At 41.0% G+C, this 23,801-nt stretch overlaps 1 protein-coding gene across 4 annotated transcripts in view; it reads right to left on the bottom strand.

Moving 5' to 3' along the window:
* DGKI (diacylglycerol kinase iota) overlaps nt 1–23,801 on the bottom strand; it is a 528,258-nt gene that overhangs the window by 237,814 nt on the left and 266,643 nt on the right. For 3 of the 4 annotated variants that reach the window (XM_070369213.1, XM_070369215.1, XM_070369216.1), the window contains 4 exons: nt 18,787–18,861; nt 18,174–18,272; nt 3,662–3,744; nt 1,673–1,733 (listed from right to left, as the gene is read on the bottom strand). In XM_070369213.1, coding sequence (XP_070225314.1) covers nt 1,673–1,733; nt 3,662–3,744; nt 18,174–18,272; nt 18,787–18,861 — 318 coding nt within the window. The remainder of the gene's footprint in view (nt 1–1,672; nt 1,734–3,661; nt 3,745–18,173; nt 18,273–18,786; nt 18,862–23,801) is intronic. The other variant, XM_070369214.1, reaches the window with a different exon arrangement.

The following is a 23,801-nucleotide window of genomic DNA, read 5'->3' as shown; positions in this document are numbered from 1 at the left end:
TCCTTCTCCTTCTATCTTTTTCTCTTCTTTTGAAATTCAGCTCTGACTCCATAATTACAAATGTTTCACATGTGTCTGGACTAGGCTCTTATTTCTCTTTCCTTTATGCTTTGAATTTCCATGTTTCCAAACATTTCTCGTCAATACCACAAACCCTAGAACAGTGCTTTCTACACTATACCTGCGAATAGAGGGAAAAAAGCCGTGAGGGGGTTGGGGGTGGGCAGAGAGAGGTGATGAGAGACTCAGGGGAGAAGGGGAAGTTTGGAAGGCGGAACAGCCAGTCCATGATGAAGCCCAAGATATGAAGATGGCACAGGCAGCCAACACGGATTTGAGGTAATTGTCATTTAAGAGAGAGAAAGGACCCTGAATTCAGGATACCAGGGGTATCCCAACAGTCAAATAATTCTGGAAAGCACCAGGTTAAACAAAGCAAAACAGGTTTGGCTTCTTTAAGACTTTATAATGAATTTTATAAGCTAATAATGTGTATCAGAGTTTCAAAGAATAGTAAACACTATTTTCTCAACTGAAAATTGTTTTCCTCTCTGCAGAAAATCCTAAAGGACTAGTGGAATCACTGTTTAATTTCTTTCTGGTTGTGCTTATTAGTATATAATGTGTATTCAGCACAGCATTAAGTGCTCACGTGCTGTGAGAGATAAAATTAGAAGATTCTGTTGCTACCTTTGAGAATAAAACATTCTAATTAAGAAAATTAGAGAAAAGCCAAAGATAGTTCATAATAAAATCCTATGAGATCAGACTCTAAATACAGAAGAAAAGATACTGAACAGCAAAATCTAAATGTCACCATTCTCAATTATTTGCCTTTGCTAAATATAGCAACATAAGTAGAGGGCAAACTGAGAAACAGATGAGACAAACTGGGGGAAATACACTCGTGATATTAAACGTCAGCCCAATTCCATCTTTTCTCCTAAAATGACTCCAAAGAGGATCAACTGTGATCTTTAAGACAAAATGTTGGTCAATATTCTAACTTTTATTTCCACAAGTAAAAAAAAAAAGCAATAATTCAATTGTGTATGCATATTTCTCTTCCAGAATTGTCACCAACTATTAATAATATCTGGAAATAGGTCAGTTTCTGTTTTAAAAATCATTTAGTCGTCTATGATCTTCATTCTAGTGATCTGGCTAGAAGATCACTTCTAGTGATCATAAGATCATTCTAGTGATCTAGTGATCTTCATTCTAGTGATCCTTACTTTGTGGATCAGGGAGACACAGGACAGGAGTGGGGGAAACAGAATTTAGAAAGACCAAGACTGAATCCTTAAGGGCAATAACAAGAATCCCTCCTAACCCTTAGGGGCTTGGATTCACATAAGAGACAAATGTTTTAGGGCAGTGGTCCCCAACCTTCTGGCACCAGGAACTGATTGTATGGAAGATAATTTTTCCAAGGACCAGAGTCAGGGGAGGATGGTTCGAGTGCATTACAATTATTGTGCACTTTACTTCTATTCTTATTATACCAGTTCCACCTCAGATCATTGGGTATTAGATCCCAAAGGTCGGGGACCCCTGTTTAGGGGACTGGAGAGACTGTGAGGTGGGAAGAAGAAACACACATGTTTTCAGGAGAACAAATGGCAGACGGAAGAAACAAGGAAGAGAGCCGGATTCTCTTTCAAGGACCTACCGTTCCATCCCCGCCACAGGCCAGAATCCGCAGGTTTGGTACCTTCCTATACAACTCAAGCCTGTGGAGGAAACAGGAAAAAGTTAACAAAAGAGCCTATCCCTGGCCATGGCAGAGAGCATTATTCCAACACACAGCACAAAAGAGGGGGAGGGGCAGGTGAAGAGAATGTATAATCATGAGGATGGTAATGGCTTCAAAACTAGTTACAAAGCGACTCGGTCTGAGTGATCACAAGAGGACTGACTCCAACAGTCGGATTAGAGGCTGGCAATCAGATTAGAGGCCGGCAGCCAACACCATGTTTAAGTGGCCGGTATTGGAACTCCTAGCTTACTTCCCATGACTCCTATCAATGTGTCAACTCACATTATTTCCCTCATTAGTGTCAACTTCCTTCTTCTTCTTTCCAGTCATTCTCCTCCTTTCTCAAAGAAAACCATCATTAATCAATAGTCCTTATAAGTCTCTTCCTTATATTTGATTAGCTTTCCTCAGATCTATTTATTTTTCAGACTTATACTTCCCACTCTCAACCCTAGAAAACCTTCTTCAGAGAGATGGGACACCCCACCAGCATTATTACAACTGCACCCACAACTCCACTCACTTGCTAATACTAAAACCTCCATTTATATCTCTCAGCCCAAAGAGGGAAGATGTACCGAATTTTCTTTATTTTGATTTTGTCTTCTTGAAAATTGTCTTTCCTGTTGTCTCTGAAGAAAATGCAATGACACTTCCCCTACTAAACTGTCTGCTGAAGTGAAGATTCTAATGGCTCTACTCCAGAAACATCACCTTATTTACATCAAATGACATTTTTCCTGAAAACAGTTCCTGTCTTGCCATATTCTTTATGGTGATCTATGAAGTTATCTACCTAAAGCCTAACTGAAAATGATAAAATCTTAAGAAAAGTAAACATAAAATGGCAAAACCCAGGATTGTAGATTTGCTTTAATAGATCTGAATGCAGATGTATTAATAGATGTGTAATAGAATGTATAATAATGTATAATAGAATGATGTATTCTATTAAAAAAATAGAAGTCTTATAGCAAACTCTAGTAGCAAAGAAGTTCATAGATTAGAAGAATGACAACAGAAATTAATTTTCATAATTAATGTTCTCCTGCATGCTTAAAATACATAATTTATCCATTTCATAGAGGAATATTATTTGTCTAGAAATTATCTGATAAATTCTCAGAAATGATCTGAGTGCTTCTTTGCCTCTGATATTACTTATTGAAAAGTAATTAGTATCTCTTTAGCTCTATAAATTTTAACAGATGAAATCTGAACTATCTTACAGGTGGGTTTTCAAAAGGGAACCAGACAACAGCAGAAACATCCCTGGCTCTTTCCTACCATACACCCTTCCACCTAAAGGAAGATATAAGATATATGTCACCTACAACTAGACTTTATTTTCCACCCCTTTCAACAAAAAATAGAGAATGAAATTTCTGAGAGGCCCAAACAAGGGATTAAACAGGAACTAGAATGTCTCCCCTACTCTGCTATGGAATCTACAGGTGTAATCAATTCACTCATTTCACAAGTGCTCACGGATGCTACACACAATCTCTAAATCAAATAAACAAACACATTCATAAACAGATCATGGCCATTCTCCACAAAGACACACTTGTTCCTCTTAAGGTACCTCTCCAAAGCCATACATGCAGAAGTAGAAAAAGGATGGATCCTTTCTCAATTCAGACTTGCCCCTTATCTACAGTTACATGTGTCTAGGCAACAAACACACGAGGAGTTAGTAACACACAGGATATGCGTTGAATGAAAGTTAGTGAAGACGGGAAACATCAGGTGAAGTTTTAGAGGGAGAGTAGTACAGGTGAGCAAGTAGATGAAAGACAGAAAATACTCACGATGCAATCAAAGAAAGCAGGACCCCAAAACAGAAAGATCTTCTCACGCGCCTGAAACAGTATGAACCACAGAGGGTATTTCCAGACTTACGCATCTTTCGGTCCTTCCTGAGAAAGGTCAAAGACTTGCCGTGGGTTCAGGTACCACATGAACATCTGTAGGACTTTGGTTCCCTGTAACAACAACAACAAAAGACAATAATAGGAAGAGACTTCCAAATATTAGCTCCTCATTTAAAGAATAAAAATAAATCCTGTTCTGAAAAATAATATCGAATAGTATAGAGTAGTAGTTAAAAGTCATGGGCTTTGGCCATCTCTATACCTAGGCTGAATGCCTACATACATGCTGTTAACTTGTGTAACTCTGAGCAATTTCTCTAATTTCATTAAGCTCAGCTCTCAATGCAGAGATAAAAATGCCTACTTCACAGTGTGCTGTGTGCTAAATCACTTCAGTCGTGTCCAACTCTTTGTGACCCTATAGACCATAGCCCACCAGGCTCCTCTGTCCATGGGATTTCCCAGGCAAGAATACTGGCGTGGGTTGCCATTTCCTCCTCCAGGAGATCTTTCCAACCCAGGGATCCATCCTGTGTCCCTTACATCTCCTGCACTGGCAGGGGAGTTCTTTACCACTAGCACCACCTGGGGAGCCCTTCACAGACCTGTTACAAAGATTAAACACACTGTGGATGGCATGCAGTAAGTGCTTAATGACTGAGCCCTATTAGCTTTTGTCATCATTATTTAATTCATGAAAATCCACATAGGAAAGTTAGTCAACTTATGCAATTTAACATTAATTTTTATTTTATTGTGCAGATTACTAGTGTCTTTGCATAATATGAAATATGGACAGCATTAACTAAATATAATTTTCTTGAAATAAATGTTTTTAACCACAGCAAAAGTATCTCAGGCTCCCCATTATTTATAATACATGGTGTTTCCAAATCTTACTTTGATATTTTTCAATTTCCATGTCTATACCTGTATCTATTTCTCAAAATCATTTCTGGAGTGTCTCAAGTAATTGCAACATTTATAGAGCTGTCATCATGGCAAATACAAGGCACTTCTAGAGGTCATTTCTTAAAGTGAATTGAGAAAAACAATAAAAGAATAATTTTTCATTCAGTTCAGTTGCTCAGTCGTGTCCGACTCTTTGCAACCCCTTGAATCGCAGCATGCCAGGCCTCCCTGTCCATCACCAACTCCCGGGGTTCACTCAGACTCACGTCCATCGAGTCAGTGATGCCATCCAGCCATCTCATCCTCTGTCGTCCCCTTCTCCTCCTGCCCCCAATCCCTCCCAGCATCAGGGTCTTTTCCAATGTGTCAACTCTTCGCATGAAGTTACCGAAGTATTGGAGTTTCAGCTTTAGCATCAGTCCTTCCAATGAACACCCAGGACTGATCTCCTTTAGGATGGACTGGTTGGATCTCCTTGCAGTCCAAGAGGTTAGGCAGTATCAAAAGAGGTTTAAAGTTGAGTAGGGTGCCTCACTTTAGATCACTATCAACCACAGCAAATAATATTTGATTGGTTGGGCAGCATCTGTTGCTTCTAATTACAGTCCCTTAACTAGCTATCATAATTGCTCTTTCTTAAAAATATTCCTGTTTGTATTCCTATATTCTGTATTTGAAAGTCATCCTATTATAGTAGAAATAGCACAATATTTGAGTCAGAGCTAACTTGGATGTTCTAACTGGGTGACTGTGAACATTTATAATCTTGTAGAAATTCAGCATGTAAAATACGGCAGTGTCTGCTTCCCAGGGCGATTATGAGAATTAAATGAATCAGTAATAGTTACATATCCAGCACAGTACGTGGCACAAAATAGGCCTTTGTAAATGTTAGTCCCTTTCTTTTTTGCTCCTTGTTAATCTATTCATTAAATTACACTTGAGGGTGTGAGGGCTAAAGTGTAGCTTATAATTATCACATTGTTATGCCAGTTGTTGCAGAGGCCATGGTAGGTCTTTTTGTTCCACATCTCATCCAAACCTATAATTTAAAAGTTCTGCTTTATCATGTGCTTGCTATAAATTTAGGAATAACACTCTATCCTTAATTATTACAACGAACCCAATCCTTCAGTTTCACCAAATGACATGCTTCCCTTCCCATAAAATTCAAACATAGGTTTAGATACATAATGGTAACTAAATACTAGACTGCTCTCTTCTTTCCATACCAGACCTTGGTATCAAGTCAGTTGGGATTATTTCAGGTAATCTTGTATGTTTCATAGGTAACACCAGAGTCATTTTAGTGACCGATTGGCTTATTAAAAACTTCCAACTGACTTGCTGGAAAATTAAATTTTCACTTTTAGATTCCTAGGGCAATGTGTATTGTCAATGTTAATTACTCCCTTCTTGTCACCTTTGGCTCCGGTAGAGTGTGCATTTCAATTTCAGCTTCTCTTACACATATAATACTAGGTAATTAACACCTTTCAAAAAATACAAATAAGAAGCATTGAGAAGGTTTTTTTCAATCTTCAAATTTCTCTAAAAGGTTTGGGTGTTCACACTGTTTTGGTTTTTTCTCATCCTGTGTGAGGTAGAACACCTAACTGTCTACAGTTGTCCTTTTGAAGAAGGATTATTTTTTAAGGCTGGTAAATTTTGCACCCCATGCTTCTAGGAGGTGCCACTGACACTGCAGTCTACTGGAACGAGGCGCTCTGGAACTGAGCAGGGGTGACTGGCACAAACACGCAAGGCTGCCCTTAAGTGTTTACCTTCAGTTCAGTTCAGTCGCTCAGTCGTGTCCGACTCTTTTCAACCCCATGAACTGCAGCACACCAGGCCTCCCTGTCCATCACCATCTCCCGGTGTTCACTCAAACCCACGTCCATCGAGTCGGTGATGCCATCCAGCCATCTCATCCTCTGTCGTCCCCTTCTCCTCCTGCCCCCAATCCCTCCCAGCATCAGAGTCTTTTCCAATGAGTCAACTCTTCAGTAACCTTTCTAAAATATAATCGTTTGTGAAAATGGTCAGTGTCTGAATAACGCATTGCACTGTATTAAGTCAATCTTGGTGGGTAAAGAAAAGAAGCCTAGCACACATTCAAGTCAGGTCTATTAATTCTGCTGTTACCTCTAGGATGAGCTTCTTTAGGGCTTTAATAGATACAATTTATTCAATAGAATTGAATGGGTGGACAAGTACTAACTCACCAGGAAAAGGGTGATTTCTTTCTTTCTCACAGACAAGATTAAGTCTACTCCATCATTTACACAATTCACTAGCAGATTCCAAATACTCTCATAGTCATCACATGCTATATGCCTTGAAAAGCTGAATTTCTGGGCAAGAGGTTTTTTTTTTAGTTTTCTCTAAATTAAAAAAAAAAGGCTATTATACATCAATTCTAATACACTCTGAAGAGTGTTCTCATACACAAGGTTGTAGCTGTAATACCTCAATATTTTTTAAGATATTGTGAGATTGGATATTCCTATGGAATGTTAAAACATTGTTCTCTCCAGCTGTAGGTGTCAGGAAACAGAGTGGGGCATCATAGACAATAGATACACTTTTATCTATGAAAATAGATACACTTTTCTAGATAGAAACAAGCAGTATTCATCCACTCACCTACTAAGGGCCAGGTACAGTTTTAGGTAAGGGAATCAGGAGATGGACGAGACAGAGAAGATTCTTGCTGTCAAAAGGAAGTTCTCTGATTTATTCATAGAATATAGTAATTTGGGGGTAAAAAGAATCAACTAAGAATGGGTCAGTTCAAACAGCAGCACATCAAGCACTGAAATTCTCATATAAGGCTAAATGGTCTATGCTACTAAGCAAACTTTGGTTTATATCATGGAAATATTTTCTAGATCATGAAAAGAACTGTCCATAAGAAACATCTGAGGAAAATCTAACAGCAGGAGGAAGAGGTGAAGAAATCACTTAACCCAAACAATCCCAAAGGAATACCTGATTTATGCAATAAATCTGCGTTAGGCTCCTAACCTGTACCCATGCGTGCACCCAGGAGCTCAACACAAAATACTCACTCACTAAAGATGGTCAATGCTATGTTGAAGATGCCAACTGAAATGCATAAGTGGCCAGTGGAGACACTCAAAGCCCAATTGTGGGTACTGGATGAAGGCTTCCTATATATGATACTTGAACTTTGCCTTGAAAGATGAGTAGAGTTAACCACTTGTTTTTAGATGAAGTAGACAAAAATGTTTTAGGCACAACCCATGTGAAGCAGCAAGACGCATCATGGAAAAACTATATTCCTTGCAGTCTTTGGACCATAAGGCTGGGGTGGTGGGAGATGAAACTGCACAAGTGAGTTGCAGATTAATTCATAGAGACCAGGGGTCCCCAACTCCCAGGCCACGGACCACCTGTGCACAGCCTGTCAGGAACCAGGCAGCAAAGCAGGAGACGAGTAGCAGGTGAGCGAGGGAAGCTTCATCTGTATTTATAGTTGCTTCCCATCACTCATATTACCGCCTGAGCTCAACTATCTAGTTGAAGGAAAATAAGCTCAGGGCTCCCATTGATTATGTATTATGGTGAGTTATATAAATATTTCATTATATATCACATGTAATAATAATTGAAATAAAGTGCAGAATAAATGTAATGCACTTGAATCATCCTGAAACCATCTCCAACCCCACCGCCCCACAGCCCAAGGAAAAATTGTCTTCCACGAAACCAGTCCCTGGTGCCATCAAGGCTGGGGACCGCTCCATATAGGCCATGGAGCTTGGGCTTTGTTTTGCAGGAAGTGCTTGAATCAGGAGAATAGGACTTACATTTCGATACATCAGTATAACTACAGTCTAAGGAGCTAGACATCCAGGCCCTAGACCTATGAAAGGGGCTAGATAGCTTGGTTTGTCCTATACACTGATGTCTGTTCTCTAAAATTCACCCTCAACATGAAGGTAAGGCCTTTGGAAATGGCACACAGAATACACGCAACATCATTAATTATTAGAGAAGTGCAAATCAAAACCACAATGAGGTTATCACCTCAATGGTCAGAAAGGTCATCATCAAAAAGCCTACAAACAATAAATGCTGGAGAGAGTGTAGAGAGAAGGGACCCCTCCTACACTGTTGGTGAGAATGTGTATCAGTGCAGCCACTATGAACAACAGGATGAAGGTTCCTCAGAAAACTGAAAATAGAGCTACCATATGATATAGCAGTCGTACTCCTGGGCACATATCCAGAGAAAGGTTTAATTTGAAAATATATATGGACACCAATGTTTATAGCAATACTATTCACAATAGCCAAGACATAGAAGCAACCTAAATTCCATCACAGGTAAATGAATAAGGAAGATGTTTTATATTTATCAGTTCAGTTGCTCAGTCGTGTCCAACTCCCTGCAACCCCATGAAGTGCAGCACGCCAGGCCTCCCTATCCATCACCAACTCCCAGAGTCCACCCAAACCCATGTCCATTGAGTCGGTGAGGCCATCCAACCATCTCATCCTCTGCTGTCCCCTTCTCCTCCTGCCTTCAATCCTTCCCAGCATCAGGGTCTTTTCAAATGAGTGAGCTCTTCACATCAGGTGGCCAAAATATTGGAGTTTCAGCTTCAACATCAGTCCTTCCAAAGAACACCCAGGACTGATCTCCTTTAGGATGGACTGGTTGGATCTCCTTGCAGTCCAAGGGACTCTCAAGAGTCTTCTCCAACACCACAGTTCAAAAGCATCAATTCTTCAGCACTCAGCTTTCTTTATAGTCCAACTCTCACATCCATACATGAGTACTGGAAAAACCATAGCCTTGACTAGACAGACCTTTGTTGACAAAGTAATGTCTCTGCTTTTTAATATGCTGTCTTGGTTGGTCATAATTTTCATTCCAAGGAGTAGGCGTCTTTTAATTTCATGGCTGCTGTCACCATCTGCAGTGATTTTGGAGCCCCCAAAAATAAAGTCAGCCACTGTTTCCACTTCTCCATCTATTTGCCATGAAGTGATGGGACCAGATGCCATGATCTTAGTTTTCTGAATAAATGCATATATATATGGAGAAGGAAATGGCAGCCCACTCCAGTATTCTTGCCTGGAAAATCCCATGGATGGAGGAGCCTGGTGGGCTACAGTCCATGGGATCACAGAGAGTCGGACACGACTGAGTGACTTCACTTTCATTTTATATATATGTGTGTGTGTGTGTGTGTGTGTGTGCATATATATATACACACACAATAGAATATTACTCATCCACAAATAAGGTCATTTGAAGCAACAGGGATGGAACTAGAGATTATCATATTAAGTGAAGTAAGTCAAAGACAAATATCATGTGATAACTTAGACGTGGAATCTAAAACTATAATACAAATGAAGTTATTTACAAAACAGAAACTCACAGACATAGAACACAAACTTATGGTTACTAAAGGGGAAAGGGGGCAGGGGACACATTAGGAGTTTGTGATTAGCAGATACAAACTATTGTATAAAACAGATAAACAATAAGATCCTACTGTAAAGCACAAGGAACTATTACTAACATCCTTTAATAAGCCATAATGGGAAAAAACACACACATACTGAGTCACTTCACTGCACACCAGAAACACAACAGTGTAGATCAACTATATCTCAATAAAAAAAAAAGAATAGTGGCTTTTGATTTATGCTTAGGTTGAGCACAGTAGAAAACAACATCTTCTTTGAGGTTGTTTGTTCAGTATTTAGAAGTAGTTTGGGGATTCAGATTTGAAGTTACTTCTGTCTCCTCTTTCCTCCTACCTGGGTTGACTTTCCCTGGCCTGACTCAGGACGGGTGCCCCCGATGTGGAAAAGCCTGTCCACGGATAGGGGTACAAACTCGGTCAGTATGAGCCTGTCCACAGACTGAACATCCTTTCCTCCTATAACCTGCTGATAAGCTCCCTGGGAACTCCCATCCAAGGGTCCAACTCATGCCACGCCTGAACCCTGGGATTTCACACTGAACAGTGTAAGCACCCAAGGTCTGGACACTTGACTCTAAGGACTGCTTGGCTAGAATAAATAGCAATCAGATCCCCTGCTTACAGGAAATAAAGCCTATATTCTAGGAAAACTTGAAGCCTAACCTACAAGAACATTGAATCACTATGTTGGACACCTGAAACCAATATAATATTATAAATCAGCTACAGCTCAATTAAAAGAAAGACATCTGCCTAACCATGCATGTATAATCTATGTCACTGAAGATGAAATTTGTGAAGGAGACCCAGTGGAAAAGCAGGAAGCATTGAGAGGCATCAGAAAGGCCCATAAGACTCAGGCACAAACGTGCTAATGAGTCAGGGGCATCCAAAAAACATTAAGAGTCGAAGTTAAAGCGGAGATACGCGTGAGCAGTCGGGCCCTTTCTTGAGCCCTCAGGTTTCCACACTGAGGAGGGGATCACGCAGGAATAAAGTTTATCTTTCTTCTTTTCTGCAGGAGACAACACTAAAGTTGGTATCGCAACCCCTAACTCTAGTGAATGTTCCCTCACATAGCTCACATCCCACCAATAACAGCCATACCACCAACTTCCAAAGCTTTGCAGAACACCCAGCATGTGTCTACCTGAAGGGTTAGAAAAAGAGACAATTACTGTGAAGCACCTGTTTAAAGGAGGCTTCTCTGGTGGCTCAGACGGTAAAGGATCTGCCTGCAATGTGGGGGACCCGAGTTCGACCCCTGAGTCGGGAAGATCCCCTGGAAAAGGGAATGGCAATCAACTCCAGTATTCTTGCCTGGAGAATTCCATGGACAGAGGAGCCTGGTGGGCTGCAGTCATGGGGTTGCAAAGAGTTGGACAAGACCAAGCAACTAATACACAAATACATGTTTAAAAGAAGTCATTGTTTAAAAAATAAGATATAAAAACCGCCCCCATGTTCAGCTCAGTATCTTCCTGCCAAGTGTTGGAAATTTTCTGAAAAAATACTGAAGAAAAAAAAAAAAGAGCTGTAGGTATTTTACTTGCCAGCAGATGGCGATGTAGTCTAATTATTTGAAGAACAGCTATCCAAGAAGGGTTTTTTTGTGTGTCTAAGTGTGAAGCCTAACCTTCAAGAACAGAAAGGGGTAGGGGGAATACTTTATATCTAGACACAGATGAGCAAGACAAATCAATTCTTAAAAGGCAAAAGCCCTGATTTAACAATCAAAAAACAGAGTCCAGGAGATCTTCCTGACCCAGGGATCGAACTCACGTGTCTTTCATCTCCTGCATTGGCAGGAGGATTCTTTGGAAATGGGAAGCCCCATTTCTCTACTAATTGCTGTAAATTCCTGTGAATCAGTGTGGTCTCCAAGCTGCAGCAATGGTGGCACCAGGAAGCTTGTCAGAAAAGCAGGATTTCAGAGGTACCCCGACTCACTGAATCAGAATCTGCATTTAAACATGATCCCTAGGTGATTCATGCACACAGAAGCTTAAGAGGAAAAAAGGCCATGATTCTTAACACTTGCTAGACAAGAAAATCATCTAGGAGCTTAGACCAGTTAAGGCGCCCTCTCCTCACAGGTCTTAGCATGGGGTGGAGTGGACATCACTGTCTTTAAAGGCTGCTGGAATCTTTAAAGGCAGTGGGAGTTGAGAACCACTTCTCAAGGGCTAGGAAATGACCCTCCTTGAAGACTGTAAGGACAAACTGAGATGCTATTTTTCAAACAAAAAAATAAACCTTCATCTCCAATAAATTCTCACCTGCTGTGCTCCTCACACAGGGCCCAGGTAATCTCAGAAACCCTGATATGACTCTGACGATGTGCCCCTAAATGAGTTCCACAAAAGACTGATGTCAGAATTATCTGAGATGCTCACCAGTGGCATTCCTGGGCCTCACCCCAGACACACAGCACCAGATTTTATAGGGTAGAATATGTCTAACAAGTGTTTCCATGGGCTTCATTTACACAGAAATTTGAAAACTACTGGACTATAAGAGGGGAGAGTAAGAGGCACATATTCAGACAGAAATTCCTTGGACTGAACCCTAACGTCAGGATGAAATTTCCTGAATTTTCCCCAAACTGAAAATTCAGATAAAGATTCTGATGAATAGCATTTCAAAGGCTGTCTGAGGATGTCAAACACACGCAGAGGTCATGTTACTAATCTCAACTTGTCTCTAAGGTAAATAAACGTGAATGGTCTCCTTCTCGAAGGAGAACACCACATCATTTCAGGTTTGAGCACAGAATGCCCCCCAAGGAGAAACTCCAGGTAAGAAAGCGCAGGCACATCCTTCCCCCTTCCTCCTCCCTGGGGATAACCTGCCTTGTTTTCACTGCCACCCTCTGTTCTTCTCTGCCTCTTGGTCTCAGCTGTGGCTCATTTGGGTCAGAGAGTCAAGGGAGCTGAGGAATAAGAAACTGCATTCCTCTGATTCCGTTCTGCCAAGTGGGGTGGTTTACTTCATTCCCTGACCGCCCCCACCCTACAGCTGACTCATGTGCAGTGTGAAGGGCACAGTATGGCCACAGCTAGACCTAAAAGAGGAGTTAGGTCACCCCTGACCATGACTCTGCCCTGCTCACCAGAGCAGGGGGTGGGGGTGGTTAGAGGTGTACCATCCTAACACTGAAGAAGGAACCATAAATATATGAACCATAAATATATGGAGGTCATTTTGAAAGATTCTAATTATAGATAGGTGTTTGGATTTCTCTACAGCTTTTTCAACATTCCATGTTGTGCTTAGAAAGAAGGTTCTTTGTACTTATTATGCTTAGTAAAGAATTCGAGGGACTTTCCTGGTGGTCCTGTGGCTGGGACTCCAAGCTCCCAGTGCAGGGAGGTGGGGGGAGGGCCTGGGTTGCATCCCTGGTCAGGGAACTAGATCTTACATGCTGCTAAAACAGGATCTAAAAAAAGGATCCTAAAAGAAAGGATCCTGCACTCTCCAACAAAAGATCCCACACTCCGCAGTGAAGAATGAAAGCCCCTGTGCCACAACTGGGACCCGGCAGAGCCAAATAAATAAATGTTTTTTTTAAAAAAGAATTCTACTTTACAGAGGAAATACACAGAAGTTTGAAGTTACGCATTATTCATTTTGATTTGCTTAGTCACATTTCTGAGAATCCTAGGTACTCTGGAAGTGACCTCATTAGGGCAATGCATTCATTAGCCAAAGTGCCTCAAGTGACAGCAAAGTCATGAAGCTTTTTGCTTCTAATAACAGGCCAGTTTTAAAACCTGAATATCTCACTGTGATCTCAAATTCTTCAAACACATTTCAACATCTTTCCCAAAATAATTCTTCCCTTTCCTGACAAATCCATTGATAACAAAGCCACTTTCCAGATAATCAGCTGGAAAATCTTGATGCCTTACTTCCCTTTAAGTATCCCATTCCTCCCCATGCCCATCTATCCATCCACACAGCCATCCTTTAGCCCATAGGTCTACCCATCCATTCATTGGCCCATCCATTGCACTCTCCATGCAATTTTTAAAAAATTTCATTAAAGCATATTTGATTTACAATGTTGTGTTCATTTCTGCTATACAGCACAGTAACTCAGATATACATATATATATAATATATATATATTATTTTTCCTATTCTTTTCCATTATGCTTCATCACTGGATGTTGAATATAGTTCCTTGTGCTTGTTGTTGAGGGAAAGACTGGGAGTTTGGGATTAGTAAATGCAAACTATTTTATATAGAATGGATGAACAACAAACTCCTCTAATTTACGCTAACAAATAGCCTCCTGACTTATATGTATTCTCAATGTGCCTAATTAGTCTGCCATCATATTACTCCTTTATTTAAAAAAATATTTTTCAAAACTAAAAAAAATCTTTAAATAGCAAAAATACACAATTTTTTTTATATAAATCCAAAACCCTCAGCCAGGATTTAAGACACTGCTCCACAAGTTCTTTCTAACCTTTAACCACATTTCTAATAACTTAATATGTATGCTCTACCCATTATATTGTGCTCAAAATGAATCACTTTCATCACAACACCCCAACTTCTACACATACTGCTGGTTAAACAATTATAGTTCATTCCCATGCACTATGTGGAGAAGGCAGTGGCACCCCACGCCAGTACTCTTGCCTGGAGAATCCCATGGACGGAGGAGCCTGGTAGGCTGCAGTCCATGGGGTCACACAGAGTTGGACACGACTGAGCGACTTCACTTTCACTTTTCACTTTCATGCATTGGAGAAGGAACTGGCAACCCACTTCATTGTTCTTGCCTGGAGAATCCCAGGGACGGGGGAGCCTGGTGGGCTGCCGTCTCTGGGGTCGCACAGAGTCAGACACGACTGATGCGACTTAGCAGCAGCAGCAGCAGCATGCACTATGTACTAGAAATCATAGGTTCAGAGGGGCAGCCCCGGGCATTAACAAAGCCTGTGTCTCTTCAGTACAGACGCACATGGTATACACAGTACAGGACTTAACGCTGCAATTTCCATAGTACACATGTGCGCCATGGACTTCAGGAGCATAGCAGACAAGCCAATTAGTTTTCAGCAACTGTTCAGAAAGGTGCTGCTGAGCAGTAAAGGATGAACGTGAATGTGATGCAAGGGAGAGGAGGAAGAGGGCACGACCCTAGTTTCCTCTGCACAACTGAGTGGTGTCCGTCTTCTGTTTCAGCCCCTTCCCTGACACCGTTTCCTTATCACTCCCAAGTGACTGCTTGCCTCTGAAATTTCACAGCATTTGTGGTCTGATCCACTCAATTGAGAATTCACATCTCCTTAATGTTGCTCAGATTCTTTTTCCCATTCGCCCCTTTTGTGTCATTAACAAACACAATATCCTTAGAAAATTCACTTCTGCTTCCTTGAGCTGTTTTCTATTTAGTGAAAGAAGAAACAATCTTAGATCATCTCTGAAGTCCCTCTCTTTAATAATTTATACAGAGACTGAAACAGGAAAAGGCTGTACCTTAACTGGACTGCCTCCTCCTCAAAAGCAGAGATCATCTACAATTTTCTAAATGTCTTAAAGGAAAAAGCTTACAAGAATTTAATTAATGCATTTTACATAGACTCTTAAGAGAAAATGTACCTGACATTAATTAGCATGTGGAGCTCAGGTGGCCAAAATCATGGAGTCATTTACATTAAATAACTGTGCTGTGGGCCATAGTCCCCAACCATACCCTCAACCCTAGTCAGGCTATGGAAAGACTAGACCTGCTGCTGCTGCTGCTGCTAAGTCACGTCAGTCGTGTCCAACTCTGTGCGACCCCATAGATAGCAGCCCACCAGGCTCTCCCGTCCCTGGGATTCTCCAGGCAAGAACACTGGAGTGGGTTGCCATTTCCTTCTCCAATGCATGAAAGTGAAAAGTGAAAGTGAAGTCGCTCAGTCATGTCCGACTCTTAGTGACCCCATGGATTGCAGCCTACCAGGAAAATCCGTCCATGGGATTTTCCAGGCAAGAGTACTGGAGTGGGGTGCCATTGCCTTCTCCAAGACTAGACCTAGAGAAGGAGTAAGATTCAGAGCAAATTGAACTTCACTCCCAAGAATTTCTCAAGAGGTAGTTTTAGGATCACCATCATTACAACATGAAGATCATCACTCAGTAAGTCAAAAGAGCAGGATGTTAAAAATAAATTCTCTACTTACAACATTTCTTTTCCCTATGCTCTACAATGTTAATATAGACTTTTAACAGAAGAATTAATATTAAGAATTTTGGGGGGACTTCCCTGGCAGTCCAGTAGTTAAGACATTGCCTTCCAATGCAGGGGGCATGAGTTGGATTCCTGGTCAGGGAGCTAAGATACCACATGCCTCATGGCCAAAAAAAAAATCAGAACATAAACAACAGAAGCGATATCCTAACAAATTCAATATGCTCGGTCAGTCAGTCTTGTCCAGCTCCTTGCAACCTCATGAACTGTAGCCCACCAGGCTCCTCTGTCCATGGAATTTTCCAGGCAAAAATCCTGGAGCAGGTGGCCATTTCCAACTCGAGGGGATCTTTCCAACCCAGGGATCAAACCTGAGTCTCTTGCGTTTCCTGCATTGGCAGGTGGGATTCTTTACCACTGCATCACCTGGGAAGCCCCAACGAATTCAATAAAGACTTTAAAAATGGCCCACATTTTAAAAAAAAATCTTAAAAAAAAAATAAAAAGAATTTGGAGGTTTCCCTGGTGGTCCAGTGTTAAGAATCCACCTTGCAATGCTGGAGACACCTGTTTGATCCCTGGTCAGGAAGATCCCACATGCCACGGGGCAACTAACACCTACCACAACTACTGAGCCTGACCCTAGAGCCCAGGCTCTACAAGAGAAGCCACCGCACCAAGAAGCTTAGAGCAACCGGAGAGTGGCCCCGCGTGCTGCGACTAGAGAAAGCCAGCGTGCAGCAATGAAGACCCAGCGCAGCCAAAAATTAAGCAAATACATAAAGAAACATAATTTTGAAGAAAGGAAAGGGGGATAATGTTTCTTTAAATGAGAAGCTTTACTATAATTAACGTGATCTGGAAAACACCCATTAACTTTACTAATAAGAACAAGCATTATCTTGGGTCAATCTTAATGCTTGATTTTCCTTCTTATACGAGGTGACTAAAACAGTTTTAAATCTTTAAGTTGCTTAGCGTGACCCTTCTGGGAATCTTGTCTCAAAATGTAAACTGTGCACTTAACAGACACAGAAAATATCATCCAAACTCACATGAAAGTCACAGCAAAACCAGAACCCACAGAGGAGTATTGATAAGAAGCCTCAGAGAGTGGGACAAGAATTAGACGAGGAGACAAACACCTGGATTCTAGAACAATTTCTATCCTTTAAAGAGCTGTGTACATTAAACATGTTATTAAATTTTACTTTTCTAAGGCTATACATTATCCTCAAATGAGGTTGATATTAACCATTCAGTAGGACTTGGGCAAAGACCAAACGAAACCTGTGAAAGGTGATATATTTTTGGTAGCCTTGGTGGCGTCTGTTGTTCATGATTATCATGGATAATAAACCATGATTCTCTCTTCCCTCTGAAGACAGGGGAAAAAGTAGTTGAGTCTCAATTACAGCAGAAAGAAACACAGGTGGTGGTTCAGATGGTAAAGAATCTGCCCGCAATGCAGAAGACCTGGGTTCGATTCCTGGGTCGAGAAGATCCCCTGGAGAGGGGAACGGCTACCCACTCCAGTATTCTTGCCTGGAGAATTCCATGGACAGAGGAGCCTGGTGGGCTACAGTCCATGGGGTTGCAAAGAGTTGAACACAACTGAGCGACTAACACACACACACAAGCTCATGAAGGGCTTCTAACTATAGGAGTTGAGAAAGCTGAAACACTGAGACTTTGTAGCAGGAACTTTCTTGAAAATCTGTAAGAAAAATGTTAGCAATTAGGTTTTTGACACCTCTAGTGAAGCTTGACGTGGAAGCAGAGGGGTAAATCCTAGAACCTCGAGGTTTCACCTGGCCCCGTCAAGTGCAAAGCTGTGCCTTACTGGAGAAACCGGCTTTCTTCCAATGCTAGGAGTCCCACATAGTGCTATTTTTCTTGGTGCCAGGAAATGTGTTTTCAAGAAAGCGTTGAAACTTCCAAGTGAAACCCATGAAAACTGACTTACCTGGTTGCCTCCACTCTTGGGGTTCACGAACACAAGCAAAGGTTTCATGAGTGGAGAAGAGATAGGTTTTATCACAAAAGGACGACCTTTGTTTTCCTGCTAAAGAAAGAAAGCAGCACTATTGAGACATACATCCACGACTTGAAAAGCAGCCCCAAAGTAATGCAAGTGAGGTATTTCTAGAACCACTGCCACTCCCCACCCATCCCCCAAATCAACATATCCCCCCAAATACACTACATCTTGTTTCACAGGGCTTACTCAACATGAGAAAGTGTCTCAAACTATAACTTGCCCCCAAGAATTTAGCCATGATCTTTTCTTTTCCTATAGGCTTGAAGTGTTCTAGATACATTCTAGCTCTCATCTTCATCTTTATCATCTTTGTGACAATACTTCCACAGACAAGAGCAAATACTTTGATTCTCAAGTGGCAAGAGGTTTTATGTGTATATTTTAAAGGAACCGGCAGAATCCCAGTGTGGTCAGGGTATGGTGAAGGAGAGTGGCAGGAGACACATCAGAAAAAGGAGCTCGGGCCAGGTCAAGTCAGACGGAGGAGACGGTGGAGAGGAAGGTGGATTTCCCTGGACCATCACCCTCAAGCACTTACTTCGGTTCCTCTTTTGCTGGCTTTCCTTTTAAAGCTTGTTCTCTTCTTCTTCCGATTGGATGCCTTCAGGGAGTTCTGTAGGGAAAGAAAGGACCCCTAAGCCGGGAGGCCGACGGCCCATGAGCGCGCCCATGCAGGACCATGTAGAAGGTGACGGCGGCGCATGCTGTTCGGCAGGGCATGCTTCTCATGCTTTGACACTTCCAAGCCACTGCTCATGGGGAAGCCACACACAGAACCCAGTCGCGTGCTTCAGAGTGAGCGACTGACTCCCCACCCCACGGAGAGGCAGGGAGTTAGAACCCTGGAGGCTCTCATGGACTCACATAACAACACATGTTATACCTGCCAACCCTCCCAGTAAATATGGAAGAATCCCAAATTCTCTGAGGGGCTCCAGTCTCCCGCCCAACCAGGTCCGTCTCCCGCCCAACCAAGTTCAAGAAGTTCACCTCCTGGTATGGAGATCACCTATGTGGAAATGTAAAAAAGGAGGCCATTTTTTCACGTTTTTCTTTTTTCTTTTTTCCCCCTCTGTTTAGTTTTTATAGGAGATGACCTGTTCATATAAAATGACTCAACCCCACTGAAATGTTATGATCCAAGTCTTCTATCAGCGTTCATGGCTTAGTTTTCAAAATGCAAAGAGTCAAGTTACTTATGATAGTAGAGTGGCAGTCGCTGCTCTTCCTTTTTCTGGCTAAGGACCCACTGGTTTAAAAAAGCCCTCCCTCCCTTGGCAACCTTGGATCTTTTTCCTCTCACAGAAGTGCATCCAACTTGAAACACATGGACCCCAAATTTACTTTCCCTGTCTTTCTCTTTTTAGGGAACGTATGGACCACAACTCTGATTATTTCAGCTATTTACTCTTAATATTTGATACAGATGCTTTGAGAAGAACCTCTTTCTGGGAACAGTCACAGCTCCCTGGCTGAAGGCAAGGCAAAATCAGATTTAATTAGTGGAGAGTCCATAATTAATTAGATAGATGGCCATCTTCATAAAGACAAGCTATTACTATCATGACATAGATGTTTTACAAAGTGTTGAAAGCTTGAGATACAAAATTTTTAACTTAAAAGTTTACATAAGTATAGACACATGCATTGTTTGAGCAATTAAATGTTTTCAAACAGCTTGAAGAAACTTAGATATCTATTTTTCAACATTGTATTTTTTCTTAGAGCATTCAAAATAAACCTTTTAGTCTAGAGCACATCATATATGAACACATCCAAATTAGTAAGACTGAAACTATTTAGCTTTTATTTTACTTGCATTTGGACCAAGAAAAAAAAAGTTGATTTGTGGCCTGTGCTCACCAAGGATGAAGGAAACTTTCTTGAACCACCATTTGTCCCAAGGTTTTCTTCCCCCATCATATTAAGAGAGTCTTCAGGTTTTCTGAATCTCACCAGAAAAGAAATCCAGAAGTTCACGGGTGTTCGTGATGCCAGGTAATTTCTCATCACTCACTCTAGACTATACTTCTCCTGCAAATAGATCTCCAAGTTTCCAAATTCCTCTTTAAATGGATCTATTATCATGTTCCTCTTGGGAAACTTCTGCATTCTTTGAGTATTTGCTATATTTTGACTAATTCCAATTTTATTAAAAGGGAAGAACAATTACTCAGAACTTTTAAATGCTTAATCAGTAGAATATTCCAAGTAGAGTGCTGAAAACTATTAGACTGGCAGAAGTAGTATCTATTACTTATGGCAATTCATGATGCTTTGAGTGTTGGTACCTGGGCCCCAACAAATATTCTTATTTAATTTGTTTAGGGTGAAGCCCAGGCAAAGATACTTTTTAAAAGCTCCCCAGAATAGAATAGATTATGACAGGATGGAATAGAATAAAATAAAATAATAAAAGCTCCTGTGGAATTCTAGTGTAGCCAGAATTGAGAACCTCTGTCTGAAATACAAAAGGTAGAATGAGGAGCTGTGTGTACTACGTATAGTAAAGCCAATCACTGGGGTAAGAAGCGTGAGGTGTGGGATTTGACAGACTGAATTCTGAACCTCCCTGTTACTAGCTCCATAATCTTGGCCAAGTCAAACTTTTGAAATAAGTTTCTTAATTTTCAAATGAAGGTGATAATACCTACCTCAAAGGAGAGTTTTGGTGTTTAAATGAAAAAAAAAAAAAATGTATGTAATGTAGTTAACCTGGTATCCATCCCATGAGAAACACTTTGATCAATGTTATCAGTTGCCTCTTGATGGCTATATATCCCCAGCACAAATGCTTGGCACACAGTAGGCACCCATATCATTGTGGAAATAATAAGTCAGTATTTTTATAATTCACGACACTGACTGAGTCTTCCCTGATTTCAAAAAGGGTCCTTAGGAAGTGGGTGACTGTTTGCTAATTTATTTTGTTTTCATTGATTTAGTGCCAAGAGCAATGCGGGACACCAAACACTTTTGGCTCTGGACAGGACTCAATAATTAAACTCCAAGAGGTAGGGCACATGAACCAAGTTGAGAGACTGTTTCCTCAACTTGCTTGATCACAGAAATCACAGTTCTTCAGGTGATCCTGCTGATCAAGTGTGTTTGAGAAGAGGGTTAGAAAAACACACCAAAATAAGGCTGTATATGTCTGAAAAAGGAGCAGGCAGGGGACTCAGCTCTCATAGGGAACAGACAGACAAAAATAGCCTTTGTTTTAAACACAGATGCAAATGCTTCCAAACCTCACCAAGCCACACGCACCTGAGGCCTTCATCTCACAGAACAAGAAAGGGGAAAGCTCACGCACAGTGGTTGACTTACAGTACCTGGATGCTCGTACGTGAGCTCTGAGTAAGCTTACCTCCCTACGGATGGCCAAAGAGCAAACGATAAGCATTACGGAGCTTCACACCTCCAAATTCCCCAGGCTTCTTTCTGTCCTTGTGTAAACATGTATCTCTGTCTCAGTACATCACTTCTTTTAGAAGGCAGCTTAATTCAGTGAGGAACAGATGGATGCGAAGGCAGATTCAGGCTGTGTTTTGGCCAAGACAAGTCTTCACGCCTTGCTAATCCACAATAGCACTTACTCTGCCTGGTCAGTCTTGTGAGAGTTAAATAAACATGGTTCCCAAGAATGAAAAAATTATACCGAGATGTTATTATCTAGAATTGTTGACAAAACAGCCAAGAAACCTTTAATACTTTTCCTGGGTTCTAAAACAAAGCATCGCTGTTATCAAAAGCAGCTAACTCAGTGATGCAAAGGGTTCTCTCTACAAGTTCAACTGTCCAAACAGCGAAATGTAGTGCTCTTGTCTGGATTTTTACATACTTCTGATTCCAATAGCATTCACCCCTGTACATTCTGTGCCCACTCTTTTGTGAAATTCTTAAGAAAAGATAAAGGATTTTTGTTTTCTTGTCCCAGGTATTGTGGCACAGGATTACCTTGCCACAAAAATAATCCTATCAACACAATCTTTATCACAGTTATGACGCCTTCCTGGCCTGTTATGAAATCCTACAGGTGAATCACTCCACTGTGAATGAAACCCAACTTACTACTCTTATTAACTCTTGGGATTTCCTCAGGTGACAGGATCACAAAGGATCAATTATAATAACAAAATCTAAAGATACGATATCTTACTTCATCATCCCAGAGGAAGTCTTCCTCCATTCACATGCTGGACAAAACTCTGATGGATAACAAGAGGGCGCTCCATGGACTTTGTCTATAAAAGGATATTCTCACTCTGCCCTGCTCCAGCTTTAGCATTGCAGCAATGGTTGTTATAAGGACAGGCAAGCAGAAGAATCAAGAAAACTTACTCCAAAAGTTAAGGACAGGGTCTCAGCAGCTTCTCAGGCATATTTGGCCAAATCACAGCAACTTGTTTCACACAGCAAGTGTGACATTTAGATTGGCCAAAGGAAGTCTTTGGCATTGGGCACTGAGGGAGATTGTTGGTCATTGCTATTACATACCATGGGATCCCTAGCATTTTAAGATAATCCCATCATAAGGAATAAGGACTAGCATGGAGAAAGCCCATACAAGGGTAGGTAGGAATTGATTGTGATGTTTTTATAAACAGACCACTAGAAATAATATAGATATCCACTGGGAGGGAATTTGCTTAAATCAACTATAAAATATCCATAGCAGTTTAAAAGGAATCAAATATATATGTATTAATATAGACTTTTCCCTATGATTTTTCAAATAGAAAAGCCAAATTTTGAAGCATTAAGTAGAGAATGATGTTATTTATTAAAAACACACACCTCTAGGGTCCCCCCACAAATCTGACCTCGCAAAAAGTTCATGCCGCATGAGTCTTGCTCCATCAGCTCCAAGTGCCTGTACTAGTATTTGAATATCTTTAATTCATTCATCCAAAGCATTATCCTCTAACATTTTCAGTCCAGAGGATAAACACTGAAATTTGTAACTTCAAATATAACTTGGACTTTATATTAACTGATTGAGGCTTTGTCACTAAAATTTGGTTTTTTTTTTTTTCATTTTAACTCCTTTCAGTTATCCGCCTTCCATCATCTTTTCACTTCTAGGTCTCACCAAGTAATTTGGTGATGAAACCTAGCAAATCATCCAGCAAGTTTTCACACAGCGTCCAACTCCACAGCTGGTCACAGAGTCATTATCCACTCAGAACCTGCCATCTTTCCACAGAGAACGAAAATATATGGTTTAATTCCACCTCTTTACAACTCACTTTTTCAGACCATAATACACTTCAGTAAATTTCCTTTACTCTTCTTCTTTAGAGCCATTTATTTAGACACAAACATCACAAATAAAGCCAACTTTATTTCATGACCCATCTTCACTACTGTTCTCAGTTAGATCCTATGGCTCGCATCACCCTTCCCATCCCTCTTGCCAGGGACATGGTCCACCATCCTTCAAGACCAAGCACCCTGGGCAGATTTTCCATTGAGCCTAAGCTGTTCTCCACGACGGAGGCAGCTCAATTCTGCTTCATGTCCCCACCGTGTTTCTACATCTTAGGTGGCATT

Source organism: Bos mutus, chromosome 4 (genome assembly GCF_027580195.1).
Source record: "Bos mutus isolate GX-2022 chromosome 4, NWIPB_WYAK_1.1, whole genome shotgun sequence".
NCBI lineage: Eukaryota > Metazoa > Chordata > Mammalia > Artiodactyla > Bovidae > Bos > Bos mutus.
This window is presented reverse-complemented; position numbering and strand designations above follow the sequence as displayed.